Source organism: Staurois parvus, unplaced genomic scaffold (assembly GCF_062004578.1).
Source record: "Staurois parvus isolate SC_StPar_1 unplaced genomic scaffold, SC_StPar_1.0 ptg000082l, whole genome shotgun sequence".
In the NCBI taxonomy this organism is placed as follows: domain Eukaryota; kingdom Metazoa; phylum Chordata; class Amphibia; order Anura; family Ranidae; genus Staurois; species Staurois parvus.
In genome coordinates, this window is record NW_028317878.1 from 1 (window position 1) to 12928 (window position 12928).

The 12928-nt window shown below is 39.9% G+C and overlaps 1 protein-coding gene across 1 annotated transcript in view; it reads left to right on the forward strand.

The window, feature by feature from the left end:
* The first annotated feature begins 1073 nt into the window (after nt 1-1073).
* The window catches only part of HACL1 (2-hydroxyacyl-CoA lyase 1), a 44742-nt gene continuing 32887 nt past the window's right edge, over nt 1074-12928 (forward strand). The window contains exons 1-3 of the mRNA XM_089669870.1: nt 1074-1176; nt 10946-10986; nt 11995-12075. Of these exons, the coding sequence (XP_089525996.1) occupies nt 1084-1176; nt 10946-10986; nt 11995-12075 (215 nt within the window). The 5' untranslated portion in view covers nt 1074-1083. The remainder of the gene's footprint in view (nt 1177-10945; nt 10987-11994; nt 12076-12928) is intronic.

A 12928-nucleotide genomic window follows, 5' to 3' on the forward strand; every position in this document is an offset into this window, starting at 1 on the left:
GGTGTGAACCTGGGGTTAAGGAGTTGCTTGTTATATTTACGAGGACATTGTAACCAGAAAAGAGGGTGCACTGACCTAGTGCATTATCCTTTTAAAATATGATTTTATGTGGGTGTGTTTTGTTGCCTCTGTTTTTATACTGTTTAAAATTAATAAAAACCATTGAAATACAAAATATGATTTTATTTTTATAAAATGGTATTCTACTCACAAAAGACGAGTAAGGCTCATCATAGAACACCACCATCCAGTCCACAATACATTCTGTCCTATCACAGGGTAAATGGACCTCCAACAGGCTAACGCATTTCGAGGACTTGCCTCTTCCTCAGACCCAGAGGTTGGCTCTGAGGAAGAGGCAGGTCCTCGAAATGCGTTAGTCTGTTGGATGTCCATTCACCCTGTGATGGGACGTAATGTACTGTGGGTGGACTGGATGGTGGTGGTGTTTTATGATGAGCCTTTGTCTTACTCATCTTTTGTGAGCATAATACCATTTGTATAAAAATCAAATCATATTTTAAGGATAATGTACTAGGCCAGTGCGCCCTCTTTATTGGTTACAGTGTTCTTGGATTTCCCCAGTCCTTTGAGGGCAGCACGGTGAGTGCCATCTATGAAAGCCTGGATGGAGCCCTAGTTGTGACCCTTGAACCCGCTACCAAGTGCATGGGATTTTGTGTGTACCATTGATTCACAAGGACATGCATGGGGTGCTGGAATCAATTGTGTGTACACAAGAATGAAGTTCAGAAGCAAGTCACATTCAGTATGTTTTAGATTTTTCTGAAACGCTTTTCCTTGCCTCAATTTTGATTTGTCTTTTTAGTTGCTCAAGGAGTTGCTTTTTGCCTTGTCATTAATTTGTATGGGGAAGAAAAGCAGCTCGGCACAAATAATTGTGTAAATAGGAAATAATAAAAATAGGAATGCTGTGATGGGGAACATACATTATATTGATAAGCTGTCGTGTCTCGTCATTCTACAGATATACTATGATAAAGAAACGTCTCAAGAAATGGAACACTAAATTATAACCATTTGCTATTCATTTTTTGTTTCTATTTTCAGAATGTGAAGTACATGTTCGGTATTGTTGGGGTCCCTGTGATTGAGATCGCTATTGCTGCACAAATAGCTGGAATCAAATATGTCGGCATGAGAAATGAGCAAGCAGTAAGTACAGCAAACTAATGTACTAGCAATGGGCCTAATCTTCCCCCTTAGAATCTTAGAATTGGGTCTAATTTGGGCCCCCCCTAATAATGGGTCCAATTTGGGGCCCCCCTAGTAATAGGTCTAATTTGCCCCCCCCCCCCCAGTAATGGGTCTAATTCCCCCCCCCCCCCATAATGGGTCTAATTTGCCCCCCCCCCAGTAATGGGTTAATTCCACCCCCCCCCCCCAGTAATGGGTCTAATTCTAATTACCCCCCCCCCCTTCAGTAATGGGTCTAATTTAAAAATAAATTGAAAAAAAATTACAATTAAATGCTGTAGCCGCTAGGGCACACAACCCATGTCTCAGTGGGGCAAATTATACAATCATAATGTGAAGTGAAAAAATGCTGCGCTACATGAAACAATGGTACAAACCATTATATAACCAAAAAACAAAGTGAAGAAATAAAAATATAAAAAAAAATTGTAGAAAAAATATTATTGAAATTAAAAAAAAAAAAATATACCACACAAAAAATAAAGAATATTTTAAGTATGACTCAAAAGTCATTCAAAAAGTCAAGTTCAATCAATAAAGTGTTCATTCAGTGAACCCTCCTTTGGATAACGAAAAATATGTGCATCTGTCATCAATTCCCGTGCAAAGACATCCTCCACCATATATCTGCTCACCTCATGCAGTGTGACCTCACATTTTACAATGTTACGGTCTAACTGCACTTTTGGGCCCCATATGGACTCAGAAGATCAGCTTGCTGAATGAAGACTCCAAAGTAAGCTCCTTCCTGATGAGCGTCTTTGTATCAGGCATATTCCTCATTAAAAAGAACTCGACATGCTTTATCCTTTTAAATTTTTATTCATCAATTAAAACATATGAAATACACTCACGTTCCGGAGGTGTATTTCGCACCAGGTGTGATGAAGATCCAGTGATGTACTGATTAAACACTAGATGGCAGTATCATCTCAGCAGCAGAGTCCTGTACAAGCTCAAAACGGACACGGTCCGTAATATAATGCAAGGCAAAGCACGGGACCACTTAAGGAATGCTATTGCCTGCTGTAATGTTGTTACAAGAACCATTTGTTAGAGTACTACAAGCCGCTATCCCGATGAATGGCAATGTCGTGACGTCATCCGCACACTCTTCCCCGACGCGTTTTGTCACTAGTCACGTGACTTTATCAAGGGGGAAACAAATCTGGAGCAGCTGTGCATGGTAACGAATCAGCTTTTATCTTCTTTTATTTATTTTTTAATTGAACTGAACAAGCTGAAGATAGAAGCTTATTGTTTCCTGTGCGCAGCTACTCCAGATTCTGTCTGTTCCAGTTTTAGTAAATCCCCCTCTAGTCTAAATCTAATTTTTACATCATTTCCCCACTGTCCCAACATTGTCCTTTGCTCCAGGTTCCCTCTCTTCTGTAGGTTGCCTGTTGGAGCAAGAGATAAGGTAAGTGTAACTGCTCTTTAATAGCCTCCTAGACAAATGAGCATTTATCCCTTGCAGTGCTTGGAGAACCCCACTTCAAGTGGTAATTGAGGATTTTCCCCAGAGTTCAAAGTAAGATTTTATAAAATATATTCTTGGTGCATACTGTGTGAGCAGGCCGGTGTTCACTTTTCACCACTGCTTCATCCAGTTAATGGTTCTGAGCAAAGAATAAGACAGAGACTTCCATAAAAATTGTTCTCTATGCTGCACTTGACTACTTGCCAAAGGCAGGTAAATGCAGAAGAAAGCAACACGTGTCCTATTTTACCTTTATCTGTTCAAGAAAGCCCGTCGGTCACCAGTGGCATGGTGATTACAGCAAGTCCATGGTTAAATTTCAACACAGAGATCTCTGGTTCTTCTCCAGTTTCAAATGTCTGCTTTTTGTTATTCCTATTCAAAATCCATCTAATGAATAGTCGGAATTAATTTAGCAGTATACTTTAACAAGCTACGGGTAGTCTTTCATGGCTTTATATTTCTCCTTCAGCCAAGTCCCTTCCATCATCTGTGCTACATGGCTGGAGGAATTTGTCACTAAATAGAATAAAATTGCTTTGTTTGAAAGATTGTACCCCATGTTGCATTCTTGGTGCTTCAAAGTGTCTCAAAAGCTCCATAGAAGTCTATGACAAAGCTTAACGTAAAGTACCTGCAGCTTTTGAGAGGCTCCTATTCAGAATTAGCTTTGCTTTGGAGGTATTGCAGGTATGGAATATCCCAGGATGCAGTTAGAAACCAGCAAGTGAACCTGAAAGACATCATCAGCAGTCATGTCCAGGTCATGTGTATATATTCTGGAAGTGTCTGGTGCAGTCATCACATCTGGTGTGCAGCATGGAGCAGTTGGAAGGTGAGCAGGGTCAGGACTGGAGCAAATCAACTAGCAGATGGCACACATGGTGTGCAACAGGGGAACACTATAAGCAGAAAGTGAGAGGACTGTGCAGCAGAGGATCAGCAGAGATGGGGGACCGAAGCAGGAAACACTAGCAATGTCACACATGGTGAACAGCAATATAGCAAGAGGTGAATGGGGATCAGAGAGAAAGGAGGATCGGCAAACTAGAGGATGAGCAGAGCTGTTGGTAACTACTGAGAGGGGGTCAGCTGAGCTGTTGGTAACTACTGAGAGGGGGGTCAGCTGAGCTGTTGGTAACTACTGAGAGGGGGGTCAGCTGAGCTGTGGTAACTACTGAGGGGGGGGAGTCAGCAGAGCTGTTGGTAACTACTGAGGGGGGGGAGTCAGCAGAGCTGTTGGTAACTACTGAGACGGGGGGGTCAGCAGAGCTGTTGGTAACTACTGAGGGGGGGGGGGGGTCAGCAGAGCTGTTGGTAACTACTAAGAGGGGGGGTCAGCAGGGCTGTTGGTAACTACTGTGTGGGGGTTCAGCAGAGCTGTTGGTAACTACTAAGCAGGGGGGTCAGCTGACCTGTTGGTTACTACTGAGCTGGGGGGGGGGGGTTGCGTCAGAGCTGTTGGCTGTTGAGCGGGGGGGGGGGGGGGGGGGTCAGCAGAGCTGTTGGTAACTACTGAGCGGGGGGAGGCTGCAGCAGAGTTGTTGGTAAGTACTAAGCGGGGGGGGGGTGTCAGCAGCAGCAGAGCTGTTGGTAACTACTGAGCGGGGGGGGTCAGCTGAGCTGTTGGTAACTACTGAGCAGGGAAGGGGGGGGGGGGGGGGTTGTTGGTCAGCAGAGCTGTTGGTAACTACTGAGCGGGGGTTCAGCAGAGCCAGGATTACTACTGATGCCGGCCATACATGGATCAAAATTCGACCTAAGAATAATTGGCTGATGTTCGCTCTGTTAGTGGGTCAATGGCACTGGCCGTTTTCCATGGTTCCTCCCCTTTTTGGTGATCGGACATGTTGGAAAATTCGTGAAAAACGACCAATTTTTGACTCCATGATGGTGAAATCGTACGATTGTTTTTCTGAAAAGAATATGCGCATGAGCCGTGGCCTGGAAGGAACAGAAGTTTCATCTGTTATATGGGGTGAACTTTATGACATGGTCGGCGGATTTTCTAAATCATTGATGGTACCAGCAGATTACCAAGCGAACAACGTTTTCGATTTTCGGACAAAAAATTGTTTGGAATTCCACCCATGTATGGCCTGCATAAGCACAGGATCTGCTGAACGAGGAAACTAATAAGTTGAGGACCTGTCGAGTGAGGGTACTACTGAGCCAATGTTCTACTGGGCCCCTTTATAACAAATATAAAATCAACACACACACAGGGCATTTGACAAACTTTATTAAGCTTTAAAAAAATCATCACTGAAGCATCAAGAACACATGTTGAAGCGATAGGCTCTTTAGTGTGTTAAAGTCAAGCAAGCATAAACGAGCTCTTAAGAAAAACCTGTAATAAGAAAAATATGGGAATACTATTGTTCTGTAATTTACATGCTACAAGCATACAAAAGCCGAGTCATAGTAATTCCAGCTCTGCATAACTTGAATTGGCGTGATTTGCCAGGCACCTTGTATTTGACAGGTGAGGGTCCACAGTGGGCTTCGAGATCAAAGAACCTCACACAGGCACTGATCATGGGAGTCCTATAGCAGAACACATTGCAGAAACAGGATTTCACAATACAGATGATTGCTCTAATATGCAAACGCCCACAGTGGATGACACAGAACCTTATTAATATGTTTGTTACTTACCGCCCACCTTGACTACAGTGCTAATGAAAAGTGTTTTTCAACCCTTTCCTCAAGTCAGCCTAGTGAATGACAGTCTCCCTGCAGACCCTTGCTAGCCTCAATACATGTTTTTCTGATGTCATTTATCCCATTTTGTCTACTTTAGATGCCATTTTAGTAGGAGAGTAATGGACAGTTGCGTTTTTTTAATTTCAATACATTTATGGAGTATTTATACTCTCATTTCATTTTGAAGTTTTTCACAAATTACAAAACAATAGCTGAATACTAAGACAATAGGTGACCTACCATTGGCCACGAGTACAGTTACAGGCCACTAACATTACTAACCAAATTCACATTATGGCCACGTCAGTTGGATTGGTCATATATGTGATACATTCAAGTGACTCTAAACTCTGGTTTAAAAAAAAAAATTATCTTCCACTATGTATTCTTAATGAGGTTCTTCACTCTGGAGGAAAAAAAATTAAAAGTCAGCAGCTACAAATCCTGAAGCTGCTGACTTTTAATAAAAAGACACTTGCCTGTCCAGGGATCCAGGGCCATCCTCACCCAGTCTAGATCTTCATTAGTCTCAGGGTTCCAAGCGCCAACATCTTTAGCCATTTGCCCTCCAGAGGATTTACCCCCCTTAATGACCAGGCCTATTTTTGCTATTCGGCGCTGCACTATTTCAACTGATAATTGCGCAGTCATGCAATGATGTACCCAAACTAAATTTACCTCCTTTTTTTTTTTTCACACAAATAGAGCTTTCTTTTGGTGCTATTTGATCACCTGTGCGCTTTTTATTTTTCGTGCTATAAACAACAAAAGACAGAAAGTTTTGAAGAAAAACTATAGTTTTTACTTTCGGCTATAAAAAATATATAGTAAACTCAAAGTTAGGCCAAAATGTATTCTGCTACAAGTTTTTGATAAAAAATTCCCAATAAGTGTATATTGATTGCTTTGTGTGATAGTTATAGCTTCTACAAACTATGGTATAGATACTGCAATTTCCGCCATTTTTTGCAACACAGCGCTGCGCTAGTTTAACTGACAATTGCATGGTCATGCAATACAGTACATAAATTAAATTTATGTTCTTTTTTCACACAAATAGAGCTTTCTTTCAGTGGTATTTGATCACCTGCACTCCTTTTTTTTTTTTTTTTTTTTTTTTTTTTTGCGCTGTAAACAAAAAATATTTCAAAAAAAATATTTTGAAAAATAAACGATAATTTCTCAATTCAGTAATAAAATATATCCAAAAAACTCAAATTTCATCATAAATATAGGCCTAAATGTATTCTGCTACATGTTATTGGTTAAAAAAATCCCAGTAAGTGTATATTTATTGCTTTGTGTGAAAGTTATAGCGTCTACAAACTATGGTATAGATAATGGAATTTACACAGCTTGTACTTTGACTGTTCATCACATTTCTTGAGGTGCTAAAATACCAGGATAGTACAAACGCCCCCAAATTACCCCTTTTCAGAAAGTAGACACTCTAAGCTATCTGCTGAGATGCATATTGAGTCCATGGAAGATTCATTTTTTTTTTTTTACACAAGTTTTTGGAAAATGACAAACTTTTTTTTTTACACAAAGTTGTCATTTAAATTGATATATTTCTTACACAAGCCATGGGTATATGTAGAATTACACCCAAAAATACATTCTGCTACTTCTGCCAAGTATGGTGATACCACATGTGTGGAACTTTTTGGGAGCCTAGCCACATACAGGAGCCTGAAATCCAATGACCACTTTGAAAGCCTGAAGGTGCGTAACTTCCTCATTTCACTTCCTCAATACCTATCACAGTTTCGGAGGCCCTGAAATGTCAGGATAGCACCAAACCCCCCCAAATGACCCCTTTTTGGAAAGTAGACACCCCAAGGAATTTAAAAAGAGGCATGGTGAGTATTTTGCAGATCTCATTTTTTCTCACAAGGTTTTGAAATATACAAAAAGAAAAGAAAAAATATGTTTTTGTTTTCTTTCTTCGTTTTCAAAAAACTTGTGGCCACAAACGAGATCTGCAAAATACTTACCGTGCTTTTTATCAAATTCCTTGGAGTGTCTACTTTCCAAAAAGGGATAATTTGGGGTGGTTTTGTGCTATCTTGGCATTTCAGGGCCTCCGAAACTGTGATAGATAGTCAGGAAGTGTAACGAGGAAATAAAGCCCTTTTAAAAGCCTGAAGGTGCTTATTGGATTTTGGGGTCCTGTACTTGGCTAGACTGCCAAAAAGTCTCTCACATGTGGTACCTCCATACTCGGGAGAAGTAGCAGAATATATTTTGGGGAGTAATTCCACGTATACCCATGGTATGTGTGAGCAATAAATAATTACTAATAATAATAAACTTTTTGTCACTTTTTGTACAAAAACTTGTGGTAAAAAAATAAATTCTGCTATTGATTCAACATGCCTCTCAGCAAATAGTTTGGGGTGTCTACTTTCCAAAAAGGGGTCGTTTTGGGGGGTGGGGGCTTTCTATGCCCAGCATTAGAAGTTTATGCCATACATCACTCACTCTTCTAACCACCTGAAGATCAAGTCTTTTCTGACACTTTTTGTTCACATGAAAAAAATCAGTATTTGTTTGCTAGGAAATTAATTTAAACCCCCAAACATTATATATGTTTTTAAAGCAGACACCCTAGTGAATAAAATGATGGGTGCTGCAACTTTTTATGTCACATAGTACTTGCGCAGCGATATTAAAAAATGCTAATTTTTTAAAAAAAAATAAAATTTTTTACTTTTATTGCACAAAAACACAATATATTGGCCAGGTATTTGGTAAAATATAAAAGATGATGGTATGCCGAGTAAATGGATACCAAAGTTGACATGCTTTAAAACTGCGCATGCCGCGTGCAATGGCGACAAACGGTATACATTTTTAATATACATAGGCAATGCTTTAAAAGCATTGCAAATGTATAGCTACCATTTTAGATTCACTAGTGCTAGAATTACTGCCCTTGATCTGACTTTCACAGGGATACCTCACATGCATGGCATAACCACTGTTTAGATACCGGCACAGGATCAACGCTCGTGCACGCTCATGGGGGTAAGGGTGCTTCTGTGTTTTTGTTTTTTTTTTTCTAATTGATTTTTTTTTAATTATTTTTCACTGTCCTTCTTTTTTTTTTTTTTTTTTTCTCCCCATTTGGATTACTTTTAATGCTATCACAGGGAATGTAAATATTCCCTATAACTTCAATGGGCATTGTCATATATTCTTTAAGAAATCTGGATTCTATCAGACTCTAGATATCTCCTCTGCCCTTACATTATCTAATCTCACCAAGATCGGTGTGATCAGATGCTTTCCCAATTTACAAATGGCGCTGTTTATATCCTGCGAAACTGAAGTGATGAAATGCTCATAGCTTGCGATTTCTTAGACTATAGAGATGATTGGCACCATTCAATCTGACGCTATCTGGGAGGGGCATGAAAACCACAGGAACGCGAATCACGTATATATACTTGATTTTGCGCACACGTGTCGCCGTGTTGCAGTATTTCTGCTATAGGGCGGTCAGGAAGCAGTTAAAGAAGCAGTTTGAGTTACGGCGCTACGTTACTTTAACTGACAATTGTGCGATCATGCACCGCCGCACTCAAATGAAATTTAAGTTCTTTTTTTCCGTACGAATTGAGCTTTCTTTCGGTGGTCTTTGATCACCTGTGCATTTTTTGAATTTTTTTGCACGATTAAAAAAAGACCAAAAATTTTGAGGAAAAAAACCAATATTTTGGACTTTTTGCTATAAAACGTGTCCAGTAAAAACATTTAAAAATCACATTTTGTAATCTATTTAGGCCAAAATGTATTCTGCGACGTCTTTGCTAAAGAAAAACAATCCAAATACGTGTAAATTAATTGGTTTACTTGAAAGTTTTTTTTATAGCGTTTACAAATGGCGGTATAGATACTGGAATTTTTTTTTATATATACTACTAATGGCAGCGATCAGCGACTTATGGTGGCGATCAGCGACTTATATTGGGACTGTGGCAGACATGCTGACACTGGGGGGGAAACTGACTTGGTGTCACTGACATCTCTAGTGACACCAATACAGTGATCAGTGCTAAAAAAAAAAAGCACTGACACTGTACTGCTGGCACTGGGCAGGAAGGGGTTAACATTTGGGGGCGATCATAGGGTTAACTGTGTGATGGGAGTGTTTTACTAGGGGGCAGGGGGGGTGCTTCACTGTATAGAACACTGATCGGGATGGCTGTGCTAGCCAATCCTGAGCAGTGTGCCCAAACTGACAGGAAGGAGGGCTGCACTGTAAACAATGCAGCATTTCTCCCTGTAGGTGATCGCCGATAATCACTGGCCAGGACCCGGTGATTGACACCGAGGGCCGTGATCAGCGACGCGGATAGGGCGGGCGTGTGCCCCCTAATCGGAAATGCAGAATCACATATATATACGTGATCCTGCGCACATGGGCCGCCCTTCAGTAGTAGATGTACCGTGGGCGGTCCCTAAGCGGTTAGTGTGGGAAGCTGACTGTGACAGCTTGCGACTTCACTGCTGGCTTCCTACTTTGTATGCGTGAGCCGTGCTGTAATTTGTAAATGGTCCCACAGCCTTCTGGGACCTGTGACATGTCCCAGAAAGCTGCTGGTGAACTGGGGGGGCAAAGTTCAAGGGTGGGAAGGAGTACAGAGGGGAAGTGAAGAAGTGGACCATGGAGCTGGAGAAACTCCCCCTCAATCCTTGGAACATCGAGGAAATATTTTGGTGAGTTGGGGTTAAATGGTCAATAGTGAGCAATCAAAATCTGTTGGAAGATATTAGGTTATTTATGGGTTCCAATCTTTTTAGAAACTTTTCATGGAGTCCACCATTATGATATACGTTTTTTTTAAATTCGGTACCAATTCACTTTGTTCTTGGCTTGGGCTATTGTTGGTTGTGCAGGCCATGCTTTAGCAAGTGTTTGCTTTGATAAAAGTGAGCAATTTTCATATTTTGTGCAGACTTCAGAATGTAAATTAAGGAGCGCCTCATATGGATTTGGCATATGCCCCTGCCTAGTACTGTGTATGTTGGTTGATAAATATTAATCCAAAAGCGTCTAATTTTCAGACAATCTCACTGTATATATTTAACCCTTTGAGGACCAAGGGACGTATTTGTCCCATGTTTCTAATTGCATGTATCATCTGAATAAGAACTTAAAACTCTTTTTTTTTTTTTTTTTTTTTTTGGTTTGAGTCAAAATATTAGTTCTTATCAACAAACAACAAATGGATCTAGCCTTTTGCCAATTATTTCATGAAATGACTTAGTTACAGCAACTGAAGTGTATGAACTTTAAAAACAAAAAAAATTGATTCTCTTGGCATTCCAAAATCTTACGGTCCTCAAAGGGTTAAGGGTACCTATTTCACTGCAGCCTCTAAAACCTAAGCTCGAGATATCAGTAGGGTGCTGTATACCAACGTAATAGTTGCTAATAGACAGTTGTGATTTTCATAACCTGATCTGCAGTATTTCAATATCGACTAGTTAAGTACCTAAAAATAATTTTTTCTGTTTTGTATCTTGCTTTAGGCATGCTATGCTGCATCAGCCGTGGGATATCTTACAGGCAGGTGAGATTTATAAAAATATATATATTTTTAAACCAATGGTGACTATACACTAGATGAAAAATTGTTTGAAAATCAGTCATTTGGACAGTTCCTTTGTTTTTCGTCCAGTTAATGGCCACAAATAGGAAATTGACTTTGAACCTGAAAAATCAAAGTAAAAGCTTGATAAACTTCTGCCAAATGGACGATAAATTGAAAGGTTAATGTGGAGGAATTAAACCAAATGAAAGATCTTGTATTGTTCCTCAACTTGAGATCTACTCCAAAACTTGGAGGCTGTGGAACATATTCAAATATTCTGAGGAAGGGAAGTTTCTCTTTTGAGGTGATTTCCACTAGCAGTCCCCCTGTTTGTCTCTCAAATAGCACCCTCTTCCCTCAAATCCTACACCCCTCCCCCCCCCCCTTTTTTTTTCCCTCTCTCTCTCTTTCTCTTCTGTGGTTACATGGTTTTTACTCGGCATTACCCACATTACTTCTTTCCCAAAGTCGGGTCTCCCAGGTCCATTATCTTCTTATTGTTTATGAAAATCTGATGTAAGAGGGAACTCTGCAGTACTGGAGTTATAATATGTCTTACCTTATCTATATTGTGACTGTTATGAGGTCATATGGTATGTCTAATGTCTGGACATATTTTGTATGTATCTAGCTGCACTCTTTGTTCTGGATGGAATCTGCTGTTGAAAAAATTTGAAAAAAATAAACAGGTTAATGTGTTTCTCACCCATTAAAAATCAAACTGTTTGTACTCTGCATATGTGACAAAACAAACAAAAAACTGATTCATTTGTGTCCATTGAACAATTTATCATTCAAAATTCGGTCATTGCATGATGGCAGTACGATTTTTCAACTAATATATTGTTAGCATAACTTTTGATAAGGTAAAAATGTAAATGACGTATTAGTATTTCATATTTACCACTTTCTGCTTGCAGATGAAATATTCCATCAGGCTTGCACATATAATAAATATTTGTTGAATAAAGGTTTTTTCTTTTTCAGACCTGCCGTGTGCCTTGTGGTGTCTGGACCCGGTCTCATTAATACCCTCAGTGGGATGGCAAATTCTAATATGAACTGCTGGTAATCTGTTTTACAGTTCACGCATCTTCTAACATTGTTTAAAGAATATGTAAACCCTACATTTCATATTCCTGATATTCGCCTGCTGTACCATGTACTTGTATGAAAAAGTATCCTGCTCTCCTTGTATTACTTCCTTTGTGTGAAATCCCTGGTGTACCTGCCAGTCCCTCTGCTTTCCTATCAAAAACTGACCACACTAAGTAGTAGAACAGTTATTGGTTGTACTGGATGTGCTTGTGTATTTTTATTTTTTTTCAACCAGACTAACTATGTGCTATGTAACAGAGTGGTCAGTCCTCTAATTATGTTAGAAACTCTGCCTGCTCTCCTCCAATGATCAATCTTGTCCTTGATGAATGATTTTATGAAGATGCTTCTGCATGTATTCAAAGATTTAAAATTAATTCTATGGTAGCTAACACTAAGGCTAAGTTCTCACAGGCACTCAATGGGTGACCATTTGTCAAACTCAACCAATAAATGTAAAGGTCACCATACCACAGTTGTGTTCCAAACACTGTTAGGATTATTATTATACAGGATTTATATAGCGCCAACAGTTTGCTCAGCGCTTTACAATATAAGCAACAATACAGTTCAGTACAAGAGGGTTAGGAGGCCCTGCTCTTTGGAGCTTAGAATGTGGTAGTTCATTGTAAAATGCCATTGGGAATTTTAAAAAAAGGCCTTTTATAAGGCTGCAATATAACTTCCTGAATGCCTGTAAACTGTCTCTAAACCAGCTCTGTAAAAGCCATGCATTCCATGTCCTTTTCAGAGGCAATGTAGAGTCTGCCACTTGTTTGAGCCAAAAAGATGCCTGTAGCGTAGACATTAGTTGGTGGCTGGC